This window comes from Kogia breviceps, chromosome 7, assembly GCF_026419965.1.
Source record: "Kogia breviceps isolate mKogBre1 chromosome 7, mKogBre1 haplotype 1, whole genome shotgun sequence".
In the NCBI taxonomy this organism is placed as follows: domain Eukaryota; kingdom Metazoa; phylum Chordata; class Mammalia; order Artiodactyla; family Physeteridae; genus Kogia; species Kogia breviceps.
The window spans coordinates 21,366,640-21,385,903 of NC_081316.1; the positions used below are offsets into that span (position 1 = coordinate 21,366,640).

Sequence of the window (19,264 nt, forward strand, 5' to 3'; positions counted from 1 at the left end):
CAGCGGGCCTGGTGGCGCGTCCAAGGACATAGCCCGATTTGGGGCCGCTACACCGGGCAGTGATGAGGTGCCCACTTCTAGCACCAGCCCCTGCCCGCAGCCCGGACGCCACCCGAACGCTTCCACAGCACGGCCGCTCGCCTGGGGCTTCTGCCGTGCCTGCCCTGCCGCGCCGTGGCCTTGTGCAGGAGGTCACCCCCAACCAGGCCGCCACACGCGACAGGGACACGGGACGTGGCAGGACGCACAGGTGCCCAGGTGTGGTGACGGACAGCCACGGAGACAGAGACCTGGGCTGGGCAGGGGGCTCCAGGCTTTGCACGAAGCCAGAACACACACTTGGGTGGAGAAGGGGACCGGGCATCAGGGGGAGAGGGTCCTGGGAGCAGCCCTGGGGCACCTTCCTCCAGCCTGGCCCTGTCTCCCCCCTGGCCGACATGATCATGTCCACATTTTAGATAAGAAGGTCGAGGCTGCAGCCGAGGGCCTCCTGGCGGCAAGGCCAGCAGCTGGGAGTGAAGGGCGGGACGCCTGGCCCTCACAGCCCCACCCAGGCCCCCGCCCAGGTGGCAGCCCTCATCTGCTGGCCACTAGGAGCCAGGAGGGGAAGGCTGTGGCCCCTGAAGTCCTCAGATGGGCCCCTCACGTCTGAGGTCCCCACAGCCTCCTGGTCCTTGGTGCTCTGGCCTCAGACGCTGCAGAAGGGCCTTGGGGGGCCCGGGTGGCTGGGCTGAGTGTGTGCGGGTGGCCAGATGCCCCTCTCTCCAGGCAGCTGGCTGTCCACTCCACAGTCATGCCCGTTGGTCAGCAGCGCCTGGTGCCCCAGCCTCCAGGTGCCTCCCCCAGGTGGTCCAGCAGGGAGCGGCCGCCACCTCTGCCAACCCCTCTGTCCTGTCCGGTCGAGGACGTCGCTGCGGAGGCTCAGTGGAGCCCCGGAGCTGCAGGAACCCAGCCCGCCCAGGACCCCCGTCACTCGCTCACACACGTGTGCACATGCACCAGCAGGACCCGGGGCCTCTGCACCACCGGGCTCACGCCGCACCCCCTCTGGCAGCAGGCATGGGGTTTCGTTAGGGCTCCAAATCAGATATCACACAGTTTGGGGCTGACGTGGGTTTTATGAAAATCATTTAGGGCCCTGGCCCCCGGTGAAGTCCCAGGGAGACCCTGACAGGAGCATCGGCTGTTCAGGGCCGTCGGAATTCCAGCCCGGCCTGAAGGGAAGGCCTGACGAGGTGAGTGCCCTGTGCCACTGCCCAGATGCTGTCGCCCGGCGTCTGTGGCTGGTGGATCCAGCGGCCAGATGGAACGTCACGAGGCTGGAGAGGGGACGACAAGGCGGACGGCACAGGGCCCCTGATTCCGCGTCCCTGGAAGCTGCTCACCGCGCGCGCATGGTGGGGGGGACGGCGGGAGGAGCACAGCGCAGACGCCGCAGGTGCTGATGCCGAGGACGCTCGGGCACCATCGCATTCATCCACACAGCAGCATCCCCGTGTGTCAGAGCGTGTGCGGTCCTGTCGCCATCCCCCGGGAGGGCCTGGTCCGGACCTGGCATCTGACGGAGGGCCAGGGCAAGGGGAGCAGCCACCTGGGACCCTGGCTGGGAGGGTTAAAGGGGCAGGTCACCCAGGGGAGCGAGTCAGAAGAAAGAGGGGCTGACCTCGGCCTGCATGGTGGGCTGCTGTGTGCCCCAAACCGGGACTCTCCTCGGAGACACTCTCAGGGGTGCCCAGAGGGCTCCTGCACGGAGATGGGTGCGCCCACACGGGAAGGAGAGGACCGCCAGCGAGGTGAATTGCACACAGTGTGTCTGCGGGGACCCCTACGGAGGCCACGGGAGCTGCAGGGAGAGGAGAATCCAGCCACGGGGGAGCGCCGGGACCCCAACTCTGCAAAGGCAGAACCAAGGATGTGCTCCACGGAGCCAGGCCCAGGCCGGAGGGCAGCTGTGCAGGGACAGGACCGGGGTCCCCCAGGCCCGGCCTCGCACAGGGAGGAAGGCGGGCTGGGCTGCCTTCCCTCCGTCACAGCGTCAGGGGTCCAGGTCCACCTGAGGAGGTGGGGGCCAATCAAAGCCAGATGTGGGAGCAGAGCACAAAACATGGTGATTATTTTGACTAGGAAAAGCCCTATTTACAAAGAAATAATGAAGTGATCTGGGGGCATTGGTGCTGGGGATGATCTCAGTCAGGAAGGAGCGACACAGATGCTGAACAGGTCGGCCTGGCGGGCCGCGCGGGGAGCTGTCGTGGCCGCTGCTTCCCGGGCCACTGGCCTGGGTGTCCCTGCGTCTGTCTTGGGGTGTCTGGCCCGAGCCCTGTGGGGTGCAGCTCCCCCCGGGCTGGGCGGGTGGGAACCTGGGAAGGAGACCCAGGTCTCCGGGGCACCTTTCCCTTTCTCCCAAGAAGCCAAGCGCCCCAGGGCCAGGCCGGGGAGGCAGGTGTGGGGCGCTGGAAGAAATAGAGGGGTTTCGGGCTTCCTTGGTGGCGCAGTGGTTGAGAGTCCGCCTGCTGATGCAGGGGACACGGGTTCGTGCCCCGGTCTGGGAGGATCCCACATGCCGCGGAGCGGCTAGGCCCGTGAGCCATGGCCGCTGAGCCTGCGCGTCCGGAACCTGTGCTCCGCAACGGGAGAGGCCACAACAGTGAGAGGCCCGCGTAACACACACACACAAAAAAAGAGAAATAGAGGGGTTTCCCTGGGGTGGGGTGCCCCTGCACACGGCGGGACGTGCAGAGAGAGCCAGCTCAGCTCCGAGAGGAGGTGGAAACCTCTGTCCGGACGGGACTCAGCGTCGGTTACAAGGATGCGACAGGCACCCACACGCAGGGCGACTTGGGGACCAGTGCACGCGTGTGGCAGCGCCCATGCCTGGGGAAAGGAGGGTTTCCGAGGGCCGGAGCCGAGTGTCTTTTGGATCTGAGGTGCGGCGTTTAGGGAAGGAGAGAGGCTCAGGGGTGGGGGTCCTGGGGCTGCCTGGAAACCCCCTGCCTGTGCCCGCCCGGCCCCGATCCTGACCCCAGTGGGGCTGGCTCCCAGGGCCCCGAGGGGGCAGGCTGCTTGACATCCCAGTCCAGGCCCTGTCCAGCAGCCGGGCAGTTTGCGGACGTGGCCCATCTCTCCACAGCCTTCGGGGACTTCCAGGGACTGATAAACACCCTTGTTGGTGGTGAGGCAGCCCCGGCCTCCCGTGAAACATTCCAGGCTAAGCACCTGACATCCCCGAGCCATGATAACACACATGCCAAGCGCCATCCACGGACAAACAGATACACAGACTGTGGCCCCTACACGCAATGGAAGGAAACCCTGCTGCCGGCTACAGCACGGGCCCGAGCGCGCGATGCTGAGTGACGGAAGCCAGCACAGACTCCATTTCCAAGAAAGGTCCAGAACAGGCAAAGCCGCAGAGACGGAAGCAGGCTTGTGTCGGCAGCGGGGCTGGGATGGGGAGTGCGGGTTGGCGCGTGTCAGCAGGAGGGCGCGGGGTTGCTCGGCGGGTAGCCTGATCACAGCGATAGGTGCACTCCTGCCTGAACGCTAAGACATCAAGTGACACGCTTTCGATGGGGGACCGCAGGGGTGTGAACCATATCCCAGTAAAGCTGTTTGAAAACAAAAGAACAGCCCTTGACCAGCTAGCTCTTCTGCCCTTTGTGCTGTGGGGCGGTGGTGAGTGTTTCTTTACAGCCAGGAAGCAGCGCGGCAGCCGCCAGCTTCAGTGAAACTCGTGGCTGGGGGCCCACCTGGACCCCGCCCCAGGCCCTGCCCGATTCTCAAACCCGCGGACAGGGCGGGGCTCTCCCGTGTGGCCGAGCTGACGTGCTGAACTGGGGGGTCCACCGGTGATTCACACACACTCATGCATTCGTTCGTTCATGAATGGAGTTCAGAATTACAGGAAAGTCGGGAGGTGGGAGGGGACCCCCTCCAGAGTCCCCCTCAAGGGGACTGATTTCTTTAGTTTCCTTTGTGTTTTAAGGCCTGAGGGGTGGGTGGGAGGGGTAGCCCAGACGACCGGCTGTGTCCCTGGGCCCCGGTCCCCTGATGAGGCCGCCCAGAGGCCAGAGGATGGAGCCCCCGACTCAACTGGGGGTCCCAGCTGCAGAAGTGAGCGGGCCCCCCAACCCCCGGCCGAGGGGCCCGGCCAGGCGGTGGGTCACCTGCAGTCGGTTACTTAAACGATGCACGTGGAGCTAGATGACAGCGTGATGCGGCCCCGGGGAGACTCTGGCCCTTGAAGAGGAAAACCAGACGCTGGCCGAGGGGCTGCGGCCAGATGGGCTTCCGCTCCATCCTGGCAGCCCCGGCGGCCGGGCCTCACCTGGAGCTGCTGGGGGGTCTGCGATGCGTCCCGTGGGCCACAGGCCGGGACTGCTGCAACTATAACTCATCAGCGCAGGCCTGCTGGCTCCAAGCAGGGCCCGTGGCAGCCACAGGGGACTGAGAAGGCGGCTGGCCCAGCCCCCAGCACCTCCCCTCGCCTGCTATATCCCGGGTCTCACAGCCCCCGCAAGGCAACAAACGGCCATAAAGAAGGGGGGGCCCAGGGGCCGGCAGCGTGGGCTCTAGCCCTCTTCCTTTGTCCATTTACTTTCCCCCAGGCGCTGGCCCCGGGGGCTCCTGAAGGGGCTGTCGCCATGGGAAAGGGAGCCCCCAGGTCCACTGGGTTGGGCCCTCCCTGTTCCCAGTCCCACGTGAGGCTGTCCAGCAAAGGCATGAGTGGGGAGGATGACACCCAGCCTAGGGGGCACCCGGGAGACCCTCCTCTGTTCCCCACGTGTGGAGGAGCAGAGGGGAAGAGGATGCTGGGACCAGAAGTCTTGACCGCCGTCTCCCAGCCAGGCAAGGAAGGGGGAGACGGAGGCTCAGAGAAGATGATCAGGGGGCCCACCGACCTGGGGCAGAGAGACCTCCCGAGGAGGCACCGGCTGTCTCCCTGCCAAGCCTCCAGCCTCCAGCCAGGGAGGGGCAGGGGTGTCACACAGCGCCTTCTCAAGGCTCCGTGCCGGGGGTGGGGGGGCCAGCAGCCCCCCCAGCTGAAGCCCGTTTCCTGTTACTCAGCGCCCTGCAAGGCAAGCCCACCCCTGCCCCACACACTCGGCTCCGTGCCGTACACCCTGTGTCCCACCCCCACCCGGAGCTGCTGCGGCCACTCCATCCACCAGCCCTGGGGGATGTGGAGGGCACAGCGGGGACAGCAGGGGGCCGCCGTGTGGGAAGGGCCGCCGCAGGGGGAGGGTGTGGGGGCTGCGGCGGGGGTGCGCGGGCGGCCGCTCTGGAAGTGCAGCAGATGAAGCATGGGATTCCTCCCCTGGCCTGGAGTCGGGGTCCTTGGGGCCCCATGAATTATTTCTCTCAGGAAAATACCATTGACTCCGGCCTCCAGCCTCCTTCCGACCCTCCCCATCACTTTAAATCAACGCTGAAGGGTGGAGTTTGCCCGGACCTTCACCCTCCAGCCGGAGGGGAGCTTCAAAGGCCCACGTGACGCCCCCCCAACACGTGCCTCTCGGGGTGGAGGGGGCGGCCTCCCGGCTCCCCGCTGTGCCCCCCGCAGAGGGGAGAGCCAAGCTCCAGAACAGGGAGCCGGGAGGCCGTGGAGGAGGGTGGTCCCTGAGCCCTTGCGGTCCCACCCCAGGGGCAATGTCGTCTGGCTCCCTGAGCGCACCCACAATGCCTTCCTGCTTGTTCCCCAGATCTCCACTCTCTCTGGATTCCCCCACCCTCCCCGCTCAAGACCACACTGGGCTGTGCCACCCTGGACCCCCAGCCCGGACGGGCTCTCTTCCCGCGGCCACCCCGACCCCTGCCCTCAGCACTCACTCTGATCTCCCCCACAAACCGCGCGAAGCAAACTCGTAAGCAGAGCAGCGCGGGATATGACTTCCTGGGCGCTCTGGGAGTGGGCCTCCCCCCAACCGGACAGGGTTCTGGGCCTGCCTGGCTCGCCTTGGGCCCATGGGACCGGGACGGACACGCGGGCACGCCCGAGGCCAGGCCCTTGCTCTCAGGGTGGGGACAGGGCCCAGAGCACAGAGCACAGAGCACAGAGCACAGGGTGGGGGGCCTGGGCCGGTCTCCACAAGCAGCACTTTTATTTGAGCTGAGCTGTCAGCCGCCCGTCACAGGCCGAACCAGCCGGGGACGCCCCCGCGCCGGGGGTCGCAGCTCTGCCTCCGCCGCTGGTCTTCCAGGACCTGGTCCTGCAGGTCCTCAGTCGCAGAACTGCCTTCAGGCCTCTTTTTCTCAGGAAACAAATCTGGGAACGTGAAGGTCTGTCTGTGCGCCTGGGGAGAAAAGACACGGGCTCAGCCTGCAGCACAGGCAGGACAGGCCGGGAGCCCCGTGGGAAGGTCTGTGGCCAGATGGAACCTGCCCGCCCGTAGCCTGCAGGACAGACGCAGGCCGGGCCCCGGCCCTCCGCAGTGGAAACCACTGCTGTGACAAGGCCCCTCATCGAGGCCAGCTCTTCAGGCAGCGTGTCCCCATCCGGGGGAGCCCAGCAGAGCACCCACTCCCGGCAGGAGTCGGGGCGAGGAAACAAGGCACAGATCGTGTCTGCTGCCTCCCTGGAACGTCTTCCACCCAAAATACCTACAGGCCTTTACCCACATTAAAGACTAACCCTCCTCCCCGGCTCAGAGCTTGGCAAATAAAAAGCATGTAACGTACAAAGAAACGTACATGCGAGCAGTCTATAAATCAAGACCGGCTTTGCAAATTAACTGGTTTTACGTCTTTCACTAGAAGCTCAGAACACGTGAGTGCCGGCCAAGTCCCAGCCCGGACCCCCAGCACGTGGAGGGGGTACCAGCCTGGCCCGGCAGTGGGCTGGAGGGAGGAGGGGACCCCAAACAACGTGAGGTGCGGGGCCACCTCCACATGCTACACATCGCAAAGCAGCTCCAAGGATGCGGGCGCGGGGGGAAGACCCGGGCCAACACTCCCAGGGCTGCGCCGTCCACCTCCAGACGGGCAGAGAAGGATCTGGAAAATTTTAATAAGTAAAATCAGTGAAGTGCGCTTGGTTCTCGGAGACCCTTGTTTTGTAAAGAAATTTGGAATCGGGCAGGCGGCCAAGCGTGATCTGAAACAGCCCACATACTCGGCCCTGAGAACGGGAGGTTTATAAATCCTGCTCACATGGCGCGGAGTGCAGGCCCCGAGTGATGAAAGGCAGCAACCGTGTGCTCGGTAGCCAGCCTGCAGGAGGATTCGCTTACACACTTCAAAACTTTCTTTCTTCTTCTTTAAAATACCAAAGGGCAATAGTTTACATGCAGGGCTGATTGCCCAGAATGGGGGATTTATGTTTAATATACCGAGGTGATTCTGCTAGTTTTCTGAGGTGGGGGAAACCCAAAATGACATTTTAAAATATAAATACAAAGATGGCAATCCACAATAGCTTGGGAAAAAACGGAGGGCGCCGCTGGGAGAAATTCCTCGTTTCTCACCGAGACAAGCGCCGGGTGTGGGGGCCAACTGCGGCTCCCAGGGGTTCCCTTCTTAGAGAAATTCCCCTTGTACTTTCAGAAGTAAACCCCTCCATCCTTCCAAAGCTGATCAGCGGAAAAGAACAGGAGGGGAGGAAAGTGTCGCAGTGAAAAGCGAAGACGCCGGCCCGGACAGTGAGGGGTGGGCGGGGTCCGGGGAGCAGGCTCTCTGTTACCAGCAGGCATCAGCTTCAGCCTGGGGGCCGAGGCTCCTTGCTGTGGGGTGACCCAGGCTCGCTAGCTCCCCAACTCTGAGCCAAAGAGACGGTTATCAGCTCGTAGGAGGAAACCCGGGACCCCCACTACAGGGGACCAGCTTTGCCGCAGCAGCCAACTCCGAACAAATCTGGGAATTTCACTTGTCTTTCTGATGGACCTCTGTGTGCTCTGCCATCAGCTCGGTGATGAGAAACCCAGAAACGAGGCCCCAAGGGACACACGGGGAGGACGTCTCCGCAGACGGAGGACAGAGAGGGGACCCCTTCAGAGGGCGAGTGTCCAAGCCCCCGGCCGGTTTCCAGGCACAGATCTGCCGGAGTCGGGCGGGGTGGAGGTGGGGGGGATCCGTTACAAATTTAATTTTGCAACGGAGGGAAGCGTGCCCGGCGGGGACGCCCTGTGCTCCCACTTGCGCTGCCCTGATTTCACAGGGGAAGAACGGCGGCCGGCTGGCAGCTGCAGATCCCAGATCCCAGGCCGCGCAGCTCAGCTTCCAGAGCGAGGTGGGGCCCGGGGAGCGCGAGGGCTCGGATGACTCAAAAGCCACTTGTAACCACAGCTCTCGCTGAAGGGCCTCGTGGCGAACGCCGACATATGGGGTGTCAGCCGGCGCGCCGTGACAAAGACAGATGGCCCGATTTAACACCGAGGACACAGGCGTCTTTATAAGGCCAACGGCCACTCTCCCTGCCTGGACTGGCTGATTTTATGCACAGCAAATATTAGGCCAAATAATTACGGGGGCCCCTGTTTAGAACAACTGTGACTGTTTTTCAGAAAAGCGGCCATGCTAACTTGGTCTTTCAACAAACTGCCTCCTAAGGCCCAAAATAGGCCCTGGGGCCGGAGGGTGTTTTCATAATAGCGCTACTGCCATCTAGCGGCCCCAGGGCCCGCGGGCTCCCAGCTCTGACCCAGGCTGTTTACGAGGAAACTAAAGAAACTGGAAGACCCCCCCAGCCCCTCCCCCGCCGCCCAGGGTTTCAAACGCCGGGCAGTTAACAGACTCTGTGGGCAGGTCCAAGGTCACCTGCCGCGGCAGAGGAATCCTGCCTGCGGTCCACGGGGCCTTGGTGCTGGGTGGCCAAGGCTGTCCATTCTGAGTCAAGAGCATATCTGGGAAAGTGCTTCTGGGGGCAGCTCAGGCTGGAAAGGAAAAGCCCGGAAAGGGGCTTGAAAAACGCGTGCCTTCCTCCAGCCAGGTCTAGCTTTCAGTCGGCAAAGTTTCCGATGGGGTGCTGGACCCTCTTTCCGGAGCCCGTCGCTAGGAAGGGGCCACGGCGAAGAGAACCTGGGGGAGTGTGTCACACGCCGCAGTCCAGTCCAGAGGAGAGGGGGTCGGCCAGGACTCCAGCACACCCCAAGTGGTTTGGCTTGACACTGAGGCCCCAGTAGGAACCTCCACCCCCATGGCATTAACTGCTTCCTTGCTTTGACGCTTGCCAGCCCTGGTTTCTGTCTGAACCCACCCCCAATCCGCCCTCTGCACGTCCAGGGCTGACCCCCCAAGAAGTTGCCCAACACCCGTCCCCTCCCACCTCTGAGCTGTGCTTTGAACCCCAGCTCCTCCTGGGGCTCCATGTGGATTAGAGCTAAGTGCCAGCCTGGGGCCCCAAGACCATGCCCACCGCCCACCCCGGGTCACGGTCGGGGTGAGCGCTCACCAGCTGCACATAGGCCACCTTGTAGTCTGGTTTCTTTATCCTGACGTTCCTGTAATCCCTCCTCCTGTTGGAACCTGTTGGAAGGGGGGGGAACAAAAACCTTCACTCCCAGCGTGAAGTTTTCAGTCCCACTAATCCAGGAACCCACTTTCTAGAAACAGGCAAACACGCAGGCACCTTCGGGCTACAGACTGCAGGCGGCACGCCCTGGGCCACCAGGCCAGGCTCGTACAGGCAGGCGCCACCACCGCCAACCTCTGCTCGGCAAAAACCCAAACGTGTCTAAAATAACTCAAGAAACGGCTTTCTGCCCTGTCAGCACAGAGGCTCTTGTCTGACCTCCCCTCGACGGAGGGTCGTCATATTTACAACTGGGCAACCGGGGGCTGGGGGGCAGGGGTCAACAGGAAGGAACGAGGAAGGCCCAGGGGAATAAAAACAGTGCTTTGCTGACCGACCCCGGGGCAGGCGGGGAAGCCGGTGGGTGGGTTGAGTGTGGGGCCCTGCTCTGAGCAGCCGGCAGGGCCAGGCCACCCAAGTTCCAGCCCTGGGAGGCCACCTCCCCCCTGTGTGTGCCTCAGTTTCCTCATGTGCAAAGGACCACGTGCCAGAGTGGCTGAGATGGGGACCAGGCCAGTGACGCGGGCAACCTGGCCCACAGGAGCTCCGCAGAGGAGCCCACGCCAGAGAGGGCAGCCCGCGCCCTGGGCACCCACCGTGCTGCACCCTTGTCCGCACGGCAGCCACGGGCACGTTGTAAATGCGCTCGAGGTAACTCCTGAGGTCCACTCTGGTCATCCTGGGGCAAAGGAGAAAGGAAGGAAGTCTGAACAGGGCCGAGGGACAAGGCGGCCTGGCCGACGGGGTGCGCTGCTGACCGCAGGCCCCGGGTGCGAGCGGGCTCAGGGGAGGCTGAGGCCGGGCCCCGCCGGCTCGGAGATGCAGCCCCTGGTTCCCATCCAGCACACCTGCATCCTGACGCAGCAGTGAGGGGGTGACGGGGGACCAGCCCCCAGGACTCAGTTCTGTTCTCCCTCCCACTGGTCATACTCCCTGGGGGCCGAGCTTTCAAGGGGAGGGACGGGAGGGTCTGCGAGTGCCCCCTGGCTGCCAGGAGCTGCCCACAGCGCCCAGCCGCCCGCTCTGCAGCTGCTGTCCTGCCCGCATCACCCTTCCGGCAGCCACTTCCCAGAAATGACGGTCAAGGGGATATGGTGGGCTAGGTCCCATTCCCTCTTCACCCTACATGGGCCTCACACGGAAGCTCAAGCCAACCCCGGAACCCCTCAGACTTCAGCATGGGACACAGGGAGGCTGTGTCCCTTCGGTAATCGGGGCCTCCGTGAAGGCCCGATTTGAGGACGAAGGCTTTGGAAGCCACAGTGAGCGGGTGCAGGAGTCACAGCCCAGCCTCCTGGAAAGTGCAGCCAGGACCGAGGCAAGAAAAGAAATCAGGTCTCAGGCCAGGCTTCCCAGGAGGCAGCGGGGAGTGCAACACCCCAAGGCTCTGCACACACCAGACCTCGGACAGTGCGGAGCTGCCTGCATAATTTTCACAGCAGGAAGAACCTTGCTTGTCAGTGGAGTCCGGCGGCACCTCTAGGGCTGTGGGCCCCTCGGGGCACTCCCCAGCCTGAATTCCTCTGGGGGCAGGGAGTGGGGGCTTACTCCATGGGGATCCGGAACTGCACAGTGTCCTTGGGCTGGGCCATACCGGGCCGCACCAGCTGGATGAAGAAGTTGGTGCGGAAGACCCGGAGCTGGGGGTTGCCCAGCTGGTACAGAGGGTACCTGCAAGGGGGAGAGGGGTCGTGTCAAACGCTCAGAACACGAGGCTCCCGGGACACCACAGCAGGGTCCACAGGTCATCACGCCCATGGGGCCGGGGAGCCAAGGGGGCAGTCACCCTCAGGCCACCCCCTTTGCTCACCCGGCGTGGGCAGCCAGTCCCCAGTCCCCGGGGCAGTGTGGCCTGTTGACCCCCAAGGTCAGCCTTTGGAAAGGACCGGTGAATGATTCATGAACAGAGGCCAGAGGACATGCCCACCCCACCCCGTAAACAGGCTCAGAGTCATGTGTTTGTTCAAAGTGCCGGTCCCAAAGGCACGCGGCCCCCGCATGGCTGTCACCCTCCAGGAATGGGCCCCACACAGGGCATGCCCTCTAGCTCCCTCAGCTCAGGTGAGGTGGGATCGGTCAGAACCAGCTTATTCTGCACTGGCCCACCCCCGCAGTGGGGAAAGGGATGGGGCCACCTCCACACCCCCTGTGCTGGGAACACCAGCTCATCCTTGACAAGCGTGAAGATCAAAAGATAAGAGGCTCAGGAGAGGTGGTGTGTGCAGATCACCAGCTACAAGCTGACCGCCCACCTGCCCCACCTCCAAAACCCCCAAAGTGAGCAGAGGCATCTAGAAGGTGCAGGCGGCCACCACCTGCAGCTCCCACCCAACTGCCCCTGCCAGCTGGACCCATGCCCCCGGTGGGGTTTGGTGGGCCAGGAGGACCACACTGCCAACTGGGCCTCGGGGCTGGGGTGAGGAGGGGGCCCAAGGTCCACAGGGGTTGCAAGGGGGACAGGGGCCTACTGGGAGCCCAGGGGACAGGTCTTGGTGGAGGGTGGGCGCAGGGGCTGAGGATGCTACCTAGGGTCCCTGGTGACCAATTTGCAGCACAGCACGTGGCCCCTGCTCTTGGGGAGCACCCAGCACCAGGGAAGGGGGCTCAGTGAAGCCAAATCTCATGCCGCCTCTGGGCCTCACAAATCTGGGGAGCGTGAGGGGGTCAGGAGAAGTCCAGGGTGTGGCATCCTGAGGGAGCAGGGCTCAGGCACCCTGGCACGGGTCGGGGCACCCTCAGAAGAACGAGTGCTGAGTGAGCTGAGTGCTAGGTAACATCTCCCGGGGGTCTGCTGGCGACCCAGTCCCACGTGGCAGCTGCCCCATTAGAACCTGGTGGCACAGCCTTCTCCGCTGTGCCGGAGAGGCGAGGGGGGGGGGGCAGGTTCTGGAGGCGCAGGGCTGCTCGTCCAGGACCGAGCCTCGCTCTGCCCTCGTGGGGGTCTAGGCCGGCGGGCGGCCACCCAGGCTCACACCTTCCCCCTGGTGACCAGGGGCGAGCACTGCAAGGGGCGCAGTCTGGGGCCCCTGGGGAGCTGCGGGGGTAGGGGGCGCGGTCGGCCGCGGGGGACCGAAGGCCGAGGTCGGCGGGGCCCAGAACCGCCAAGCTTCTCTCCCATCCGCCCTCGCCAAGCGTCAGGCCCGACCCCCAAGGGGCGGCCCGGGCCCCTCCGGCTCCGGAACGACCACCCCCGCCCCAAGCCCGCCCCGCCCCCACGGGCGCCTCGACGCCGCACGCTCCGCGTGGGGCTCTGAGTCGCATCCGCGCGGCCCGGCACGGCCCCCGCAGCAAAGTCCCGGGCGCGGCCACGCCCCCGACCCCGCGCCCCGGGACCCCCCACTCACAGCACATTCCGCGCCATCGCATGCTTCCGGGGCCGCGGCCGGAAGGAGGGGCGTGTCCGGCCAGGCCCCGCACCGCCGCAGCGCCCCCTGGCACCCGGGAGGACGCGCGCAGCCCTCGCACCTGGGCCGCACCTGGCGGCGTCCCGCCCCAGCCCCACCGCCCTGCGCACCTGAGCCCCGCCTGACCCCACCTGAGCTCCATCGCCCCGCGCACCTGAGCCCCACCTGACTCCTGAAGCTCCGCACACCCAGTACCCACTCCCCACCCCTCACGCCCCGCTCATGCCCGGCAGCACACCCCAGTCCCACAGGTCCCCCCTCCACCCTGGGCCCAGCACACCAGTGGAGCACCACGCATGCCCCCCACGCAGCCGCCCGTGCCCAGGATAACTGCAGATCATCCCGCCCAGAGCCTGCCCCTCTTCCAGCCGCTGGCCAAGGTGGGAGGCTGGGGGAGTTGGGGAGGGGAGGGTGTGTCAGAGGCCCCTCTCTCCACCTGGTGGAGGTGGTCTCCTTCCTCCCTCCCTTGCCCCCACCCCAGTCCTTCTGTCCGGCCCAGCTGGGGCCCTGCCTTGGGCCCCTCTCCCCATCCCCTGAGACCCCCCCAGCCAGGTGCCCCAGCCACGCCTCCCCTGTGAGGCTGCTGACTGCTCCAGGTCTCTGCTGGGCACCCCATTTCCAGCCTCTGCACATTACAGCCCTCACGGGGGACCCCTCCATAGGGCCAACCCGGGGCCCACTGCCCGACCCCACCGCAGACACACGCACAGCAGGCAGACCTGTGGGGAGGACAGCCCCCCTCTTCCCGGTGCCCAGGCCCTGCGCTTCCCCTGGTCCCCTCTGCTCCCTGCTTCCAGCCTTCCCCAACCAGACTGTCTGGGTCCACTGTGCATCCCACAGCACCCCACCCTAAGTGCTCTTCAGGGCAGGGAGGGCATTCCACAGTCTGCAGGGAGAGAAGGGACCCCAGGAAGCAGGGGAAGGTCCCTGCAGAGGCCGGAAGCAGGCCTCCAGGGTGGGGATGGAACGGCAAGGAGGCAAGCACAGGAGCCTGAGGAGGGGCAGGCATTGTGCTCCTGTGAGGGGCTGGGTACTGGGGAGGGGCCTGGAGTGCCCTCCTTACTGGAATGTTTGGTGGTGGAGACCTTACGTGGATTCGTCTAGGATGGAGAAACTGACATTGGGGAGTGGGTGCTGGGTCAGCTGTGGCTTGGCGGGGGACAATGGCCTGCTGGGGAGGACCAGGGGAAGGCAGAGGAATGTCCGGCCCTTGTGGGATGGAGGGGGTCCAGGCTCGTTTGCAGGGGGACATGCCATGCTGGAGGGGGCCTGAGCTGCAGGGGCTGCTGTGCCAGGGCCCCGTGAGGCTTACAGGTGACCTTGGCAGGGCCCAAGGAGGTGGGGAGATGGCTGGAGCTGGCAAATGGGGGTCCCCGGACTTGGAGGCCAGGAGGCTTTCTTCTTCTTTCTGTAAAGCTTTAACTCAGCAGCCATATTCCAACCCAAAGGCCCTGATGTTGCTCAGAGATGTGACCTGAACTGGAGCTCAGAGCCGCGCGTGCCCGATGGGAGGGGCCACAGTTAGGTGCAGCGCTGGATTTCAGTGGGCGTTGCTCTGATCAGTGGGGCTGAGGGAGACTGGGGCAAGGATGGGGTCTCAACGGTGCAGACCCCCAACACTCAGACCCTGCTTCTCTGATTATCTGCCAACTGGATTCCTCCCCTCAAGGCCTGGGACCTGTGAGTGTAAGGTGGGTCTCGACCCCCCAGCCTGGGGAGCCCACGTGTGGCCCTCCTCTCCTCTTCCTTCCCCTGTGTCATCACATCTATCCCCTCACTGCTCCTCATGGCTTCCTGCCGCTAAGTTTGCCAAGTAAAGGAGAGGAGGCCCAGTTAAATCTGAAGCTCAGATAAACAACATTTTTTGTTATTTGTTTTTTAAATAGACTCTTTTAAGAATGATTTTAGGCATACAGAAAAATTGCTGAGAAAGTACAAAGAATTCCCTATACTCTGTCTCTCCTGCCCCCCATTCTCCCGTATTAACACTTGCACTCATGTGATACAATTGTTACAACTGATGGACCAATGCCTATACATTAACATTAGCTGAAGTCCTTAGTTCACATTAAGGTTCACTCTTGGTGTTGTACATTCTACAGGCTGTGACAGATGTATAATGACCTGTGTCCACCGTTACAGTATCCTACACAGTGGTTTCACTGCCTGAAAAACCATCTGTGCTCCTCCTTTTCCTCCCTCCTCCTAACCCCTGGCGACCATAGGTCATTTTACCATCTCCATGGTTTTGCCTTTCCCAGAATGTCCTGTGTTTAGGATCATACAGTATGTAGCCTTTTCAGATTGGCTTCTTTCTCTTGGTCATATGCATTTCTGTTTCCTCTGTGGCTTTTCATGGCTTGAGAGCTCCTTTCTCTTTAGCGCTGAATAATATTCCATCGTCTGAGGCGCCACAGAAAGGCATCCACTCACCCACCGAAGGACATCTTGGTTGCTTCCACATTTTGGCAGTTATGAATCAGCTGCTATAAACCTCCAGGTGCAGGTTTTTACATGGACGTAAGTTTTCAGCTCCTTTGGGTAAGTACCAAGGAGCATGATGCCTGGATCTTACGGTGAGAGTGTGTGTAGTTTCGTAAGAAACCGCCCAGCTTGTCTTCCAAAGTGGTGGAGCCATTTTGTGTCCCCACCAGCAACGATGCAGATTCTGTTGCTCTACATTTTCACCAGGATTTGTTGGTGTCAGTGTTTTGGATGTGGGCCTAACAGGCATGTAGGGGTGTCATTCTTTTATTTATTTTATTTAATTAATTTATTTATTTAATTTATTTATTTTTTTTTGCGGTTCGCGGGCCTCTCACCGTTGTGTCCTCTCCCGTTGCGGAGCACAGGCTCCGGACCCGCAGGCTCAGCGGCCACGGCTCACGGGCCCAGCCGCTCCGCAGCATGTGGGATCTTCCCGGACCGGGGCACGAACCCGTGTCCCCTGCATCGGCAGGCAGACTGTCAACCACTGCGCCACCGGGGAAGCCCCATTCTTTTATTTGTTAACATACATTTTCGTTTGCTAGATCTGACATCCCTACCTGGGGCCCCACCACGCCTTGGTGCTGGGGAGACCCAGAAGTGGCCCAGGGGAGGAGGACCCCCCATGGGCTGGTGAGGGGGTGGGTGTGGTGAACAGGAGCCTTCCTGGGAGGGCAGCTTCCCCGCTGCGCTTTGCAAGTCGGACTGGGGAGCCGGGGCTTCTTTCGGAGAGCAGTGGGCATTGCTGCAGTGCCCCAAGGGAGGGACAAGATGAGCTTGGAAGCACCTTGGGGCTACAGCTGAGGATGTGGCTGCAGCTGAGGATGGGGGCACCTGAATAAAATAAAAGAGTGAGATACACTGGACTCCCTTGGAAATGTGGGGTGGGGAAGGGTAACAGAGGTTGGAGGGGGCTTAAATGAAGCTGTCAGAGAGGCCCCACAGAGGAGACAGCATTTCCAGGGCACGCAGACAGCATGTGCAAAGGCCCCCAGCCAGATGGGAGGGACGCAGAGGGTGAGGTGTGGGGAGGGGGCTGGGAGCATCCATGCTCTCTAAGCACCAGGCCCTCAGGTCTCCCCGGGTTCACAGACCCGGGAGCGGTCCAAACCCCATCTTTCTGCGTTTGGGGAGGCTTCATTATAGAATACAATTGATTAAATCATTGGCCACTGATCATGGATTCAACCTCCAGCCCGTCTCCTCTGCTCAGGGTTGGCTCTCCTGACATCAGGCCCCGTCCTTAGGTCTTTTCCCAAAGCCTCCTCATGAACAGAAACCCAGTAGCGCTGCCAAGGGACTTGCTATGAATATGAATAACAGGACACCCGTTTCACCTGCATGGCTCTCAGCGTTTTAAGGAACTGAGGACAAAACTACAAATATTATAATAAATGATGCTCCCATTGGTCTTACAGCTCAGGAAATTCCAAGGGTCTCAGGAGGAAGCGGGCAGCCAGGGAGTGGGGACAAAGACCAGACATATATTTCTTATAAATGTCTGTATCACAGCCTGTTTTTGTAACTTGGGAGACTCCAAATGTTTCAGAAAGCTCGGAGGACAATTCCACAGAGGGAAGGGGGGAGGCCGGTAAATACGTGATTCTGATAAAAGGGTACGTGCGATCGAGCACACATCTTGTAGAAGATGTTTTCAATGGCTTTAGTGCTTTTCTGAGAAAGGGAAGATGCAGGAAACTGGGTTCATAACATTTTCTCCTGAAAAACGATCTGAGGGCCAGTGTTCTGCCAGTTTTCCCAGAGTGCCTCACCCTGCTCTTTGCCCTGAACTTCTTTCAGGGTGTGTTGTAGGTCAGCGACTGTGGTACTTGATGACTTCATTCTTGTAGAACTGGACGGTGGGCGACATTCTTTATTTTACAATCCCTCCCTTCCCGTCTTAATTTCAACCAAGGTTCGGAAGGCCTTTCGTGACCGGTTTGTTCCACGGCGCTAGGAATGCCCATTCCCGAGTCAGACGAGGATTTCCGTGATGGATCACTCAAGGTGCTTTTACGGGACTAGGCCCTATTAACAGTCACCCAAAGCCTCTGGATCCCCGTCCTACTAGTCTGTTATGGTCCAGAAAACGGGCCCCCTCTTTCTGTACTTCTTCCTACATCTAGGGTTACACTATTAACAGTCATTGATCTTGTAGAACTGTATATTTGATCGATCATTTCAAGTCTCCTAATCATCATTAATGTTATCTGAGGCTCAATCACACATTTGGTAATGCAAGAAACAATCATCTTGTAAAATAGGCGGAATACACGTCATATAGCTAAGGACATCAATAAGGTCATGAGCAAGTATTTAAGCTGAGAACGTCTGTTAGGTGTGGCCCAGTATCTCCTCCGGTCATCTGGCCGGTCTGCTCTGTGCCAGTTGCTATCTTTAAGGGAAATGATATATTGCTGTGTTGCTCATAAAGTCCACCAAAGATGTCTGCACGTACAAGGCCAGTGGTGGGTCATCGTGACCTCTTACGGGACTGAGAAAGGAATGTTATCTTCTAAAGAGTTACATGGCTGACGTCAAAAGAAGAAAAATAGATTTTTATGGTTGAGCAGGTATTTCTTTCCTTGGGGAGGTCTGGTTAATGCATAATACAGATGCATAATGCCCACCAGAGGGGAGGGGAGAGGCCAAAGGGCAGAGAAAAAAATTACATGTTGAAATTTTTCTTGTCCTGCCTTAGAATTTGAATTTCTTTTCTTCAGGTGTTTGCCGTCCATATTCAGAACTAGCCCTGTGGGATGCCCCCCCCACACACCCCCGTGGCCTGTCTGGAGGACGTCCCCTGAACCCTGCGGGTCTTTCCCCAGGGGTTCTTGGCATCTTCATGAGACCCACCTCTAGCTGGGGTCTGGCACACAATAACCAAGGGTCCTCAGCACTGGGGGAGACCTTTGCAAACTGGAGCAGGGAGAAGTGGGGAGGGGGGAGACGGCGTCTCATTTGTTTTCATTGATACTTTAGTTTCATCCCTTTATGATGTATTTATCAGTCATTTGCATTTCTGATTCTGTAACTTTCCTATGCCTTTTGCTCATGTTTTTCTATAAGGCTGTGTTATGGGCTGCCTTGTGTCCCTCCAAACGTCCATATGTGGAAGTCTTAACCCCCAACACCTCAGAATGTGGCTGTGTTTGGAGCTGAGCCTTTAAAGAGGTGATTAAGGTAAAATGAAGTCACTAGGGTGGGTCCTAATCCCATAGGACTAGTGTCCTTATGAGAAGAGGAGAAAAGCACACAGACACACATGGAGGGACGACCCCGTGAGGACACAGGGAGAAGACGGCCATCAACACGCTGAGGAGAGAGGCCTCAGGAGGACCCAGCCCTCCTCACACCTGGATCTGGGATTCCAGCCTCCAGGACAGGGGACAGTGAATTTCTGCTGTTTAAGCTGCCCCGGCTGTGGGCCTTTGTCATGGTCACCTAGCAAACTAATTAGGGTGTTAATGTTTTCCTTATGGATTTCCAAGTGCATTTAATGTATTAATTATGTTACCCCCTTGTCTGTCATATTTGACTCAAAATATTTTCCCACTTTTGTCATTTGCCTTTTAATTTTTTAAAAACAGCTCTATTGCTGTATTCTTGACACACACTACACTAAGCACACAATATGACAAGTTCTGACCTGTGTAGACACCCATGAAACTATCACCACCATCAAGATGGTAAAGCACATCCATCACCCCCTAAAAGTGTCCTCTGGCCCCTGCGAGATCCCTCCTGCCATCCTTCACGCCATACCCCTCCCCGCCCCCCAATTCTCAAGCAACCAATGAATTGGTTAGTTTGCATTTTCTAGAGTTTTCTATGAATGGAGGCATATAGTATGTACTCTTTTTTGTCT

General features: G+C 60.7%; 1 protein-coding gene across 1 annotated transcript; it reads right to left on the minus strand.

Moving 5' to 3' along the window:
- Positions 1-6,065: 6,065 nt before the first annotated feature.
- MRPL23 (mitochondrial ribosomal protein L23) lies at positions 6,066-12,925 on the minus strand. Its single transcript, XM_059067989.2, has 5 exons — positions 12,850-12,925; positions 11,054-11,176; positions 10,102-10,184; positions 9,386-9,459; positions 6,066-6,293 (listed from the first exon to the last, which is right to left on the minus strand). The coding sequence occupies exons 1-5, from the start codon at positions 12,864-12,866 to the stop codon at positions 6,129-6,131; spliced, it is 462 nt and encodes a 153-aa protein (XP_058923972.1). The 5' UTR covers positions 12,867-12,925; the 3' UTR covers positions 6,066-6,128.
- Between the last annotated feature and the right edge of the window lie 6,339 nt (positions 12,926-19,264).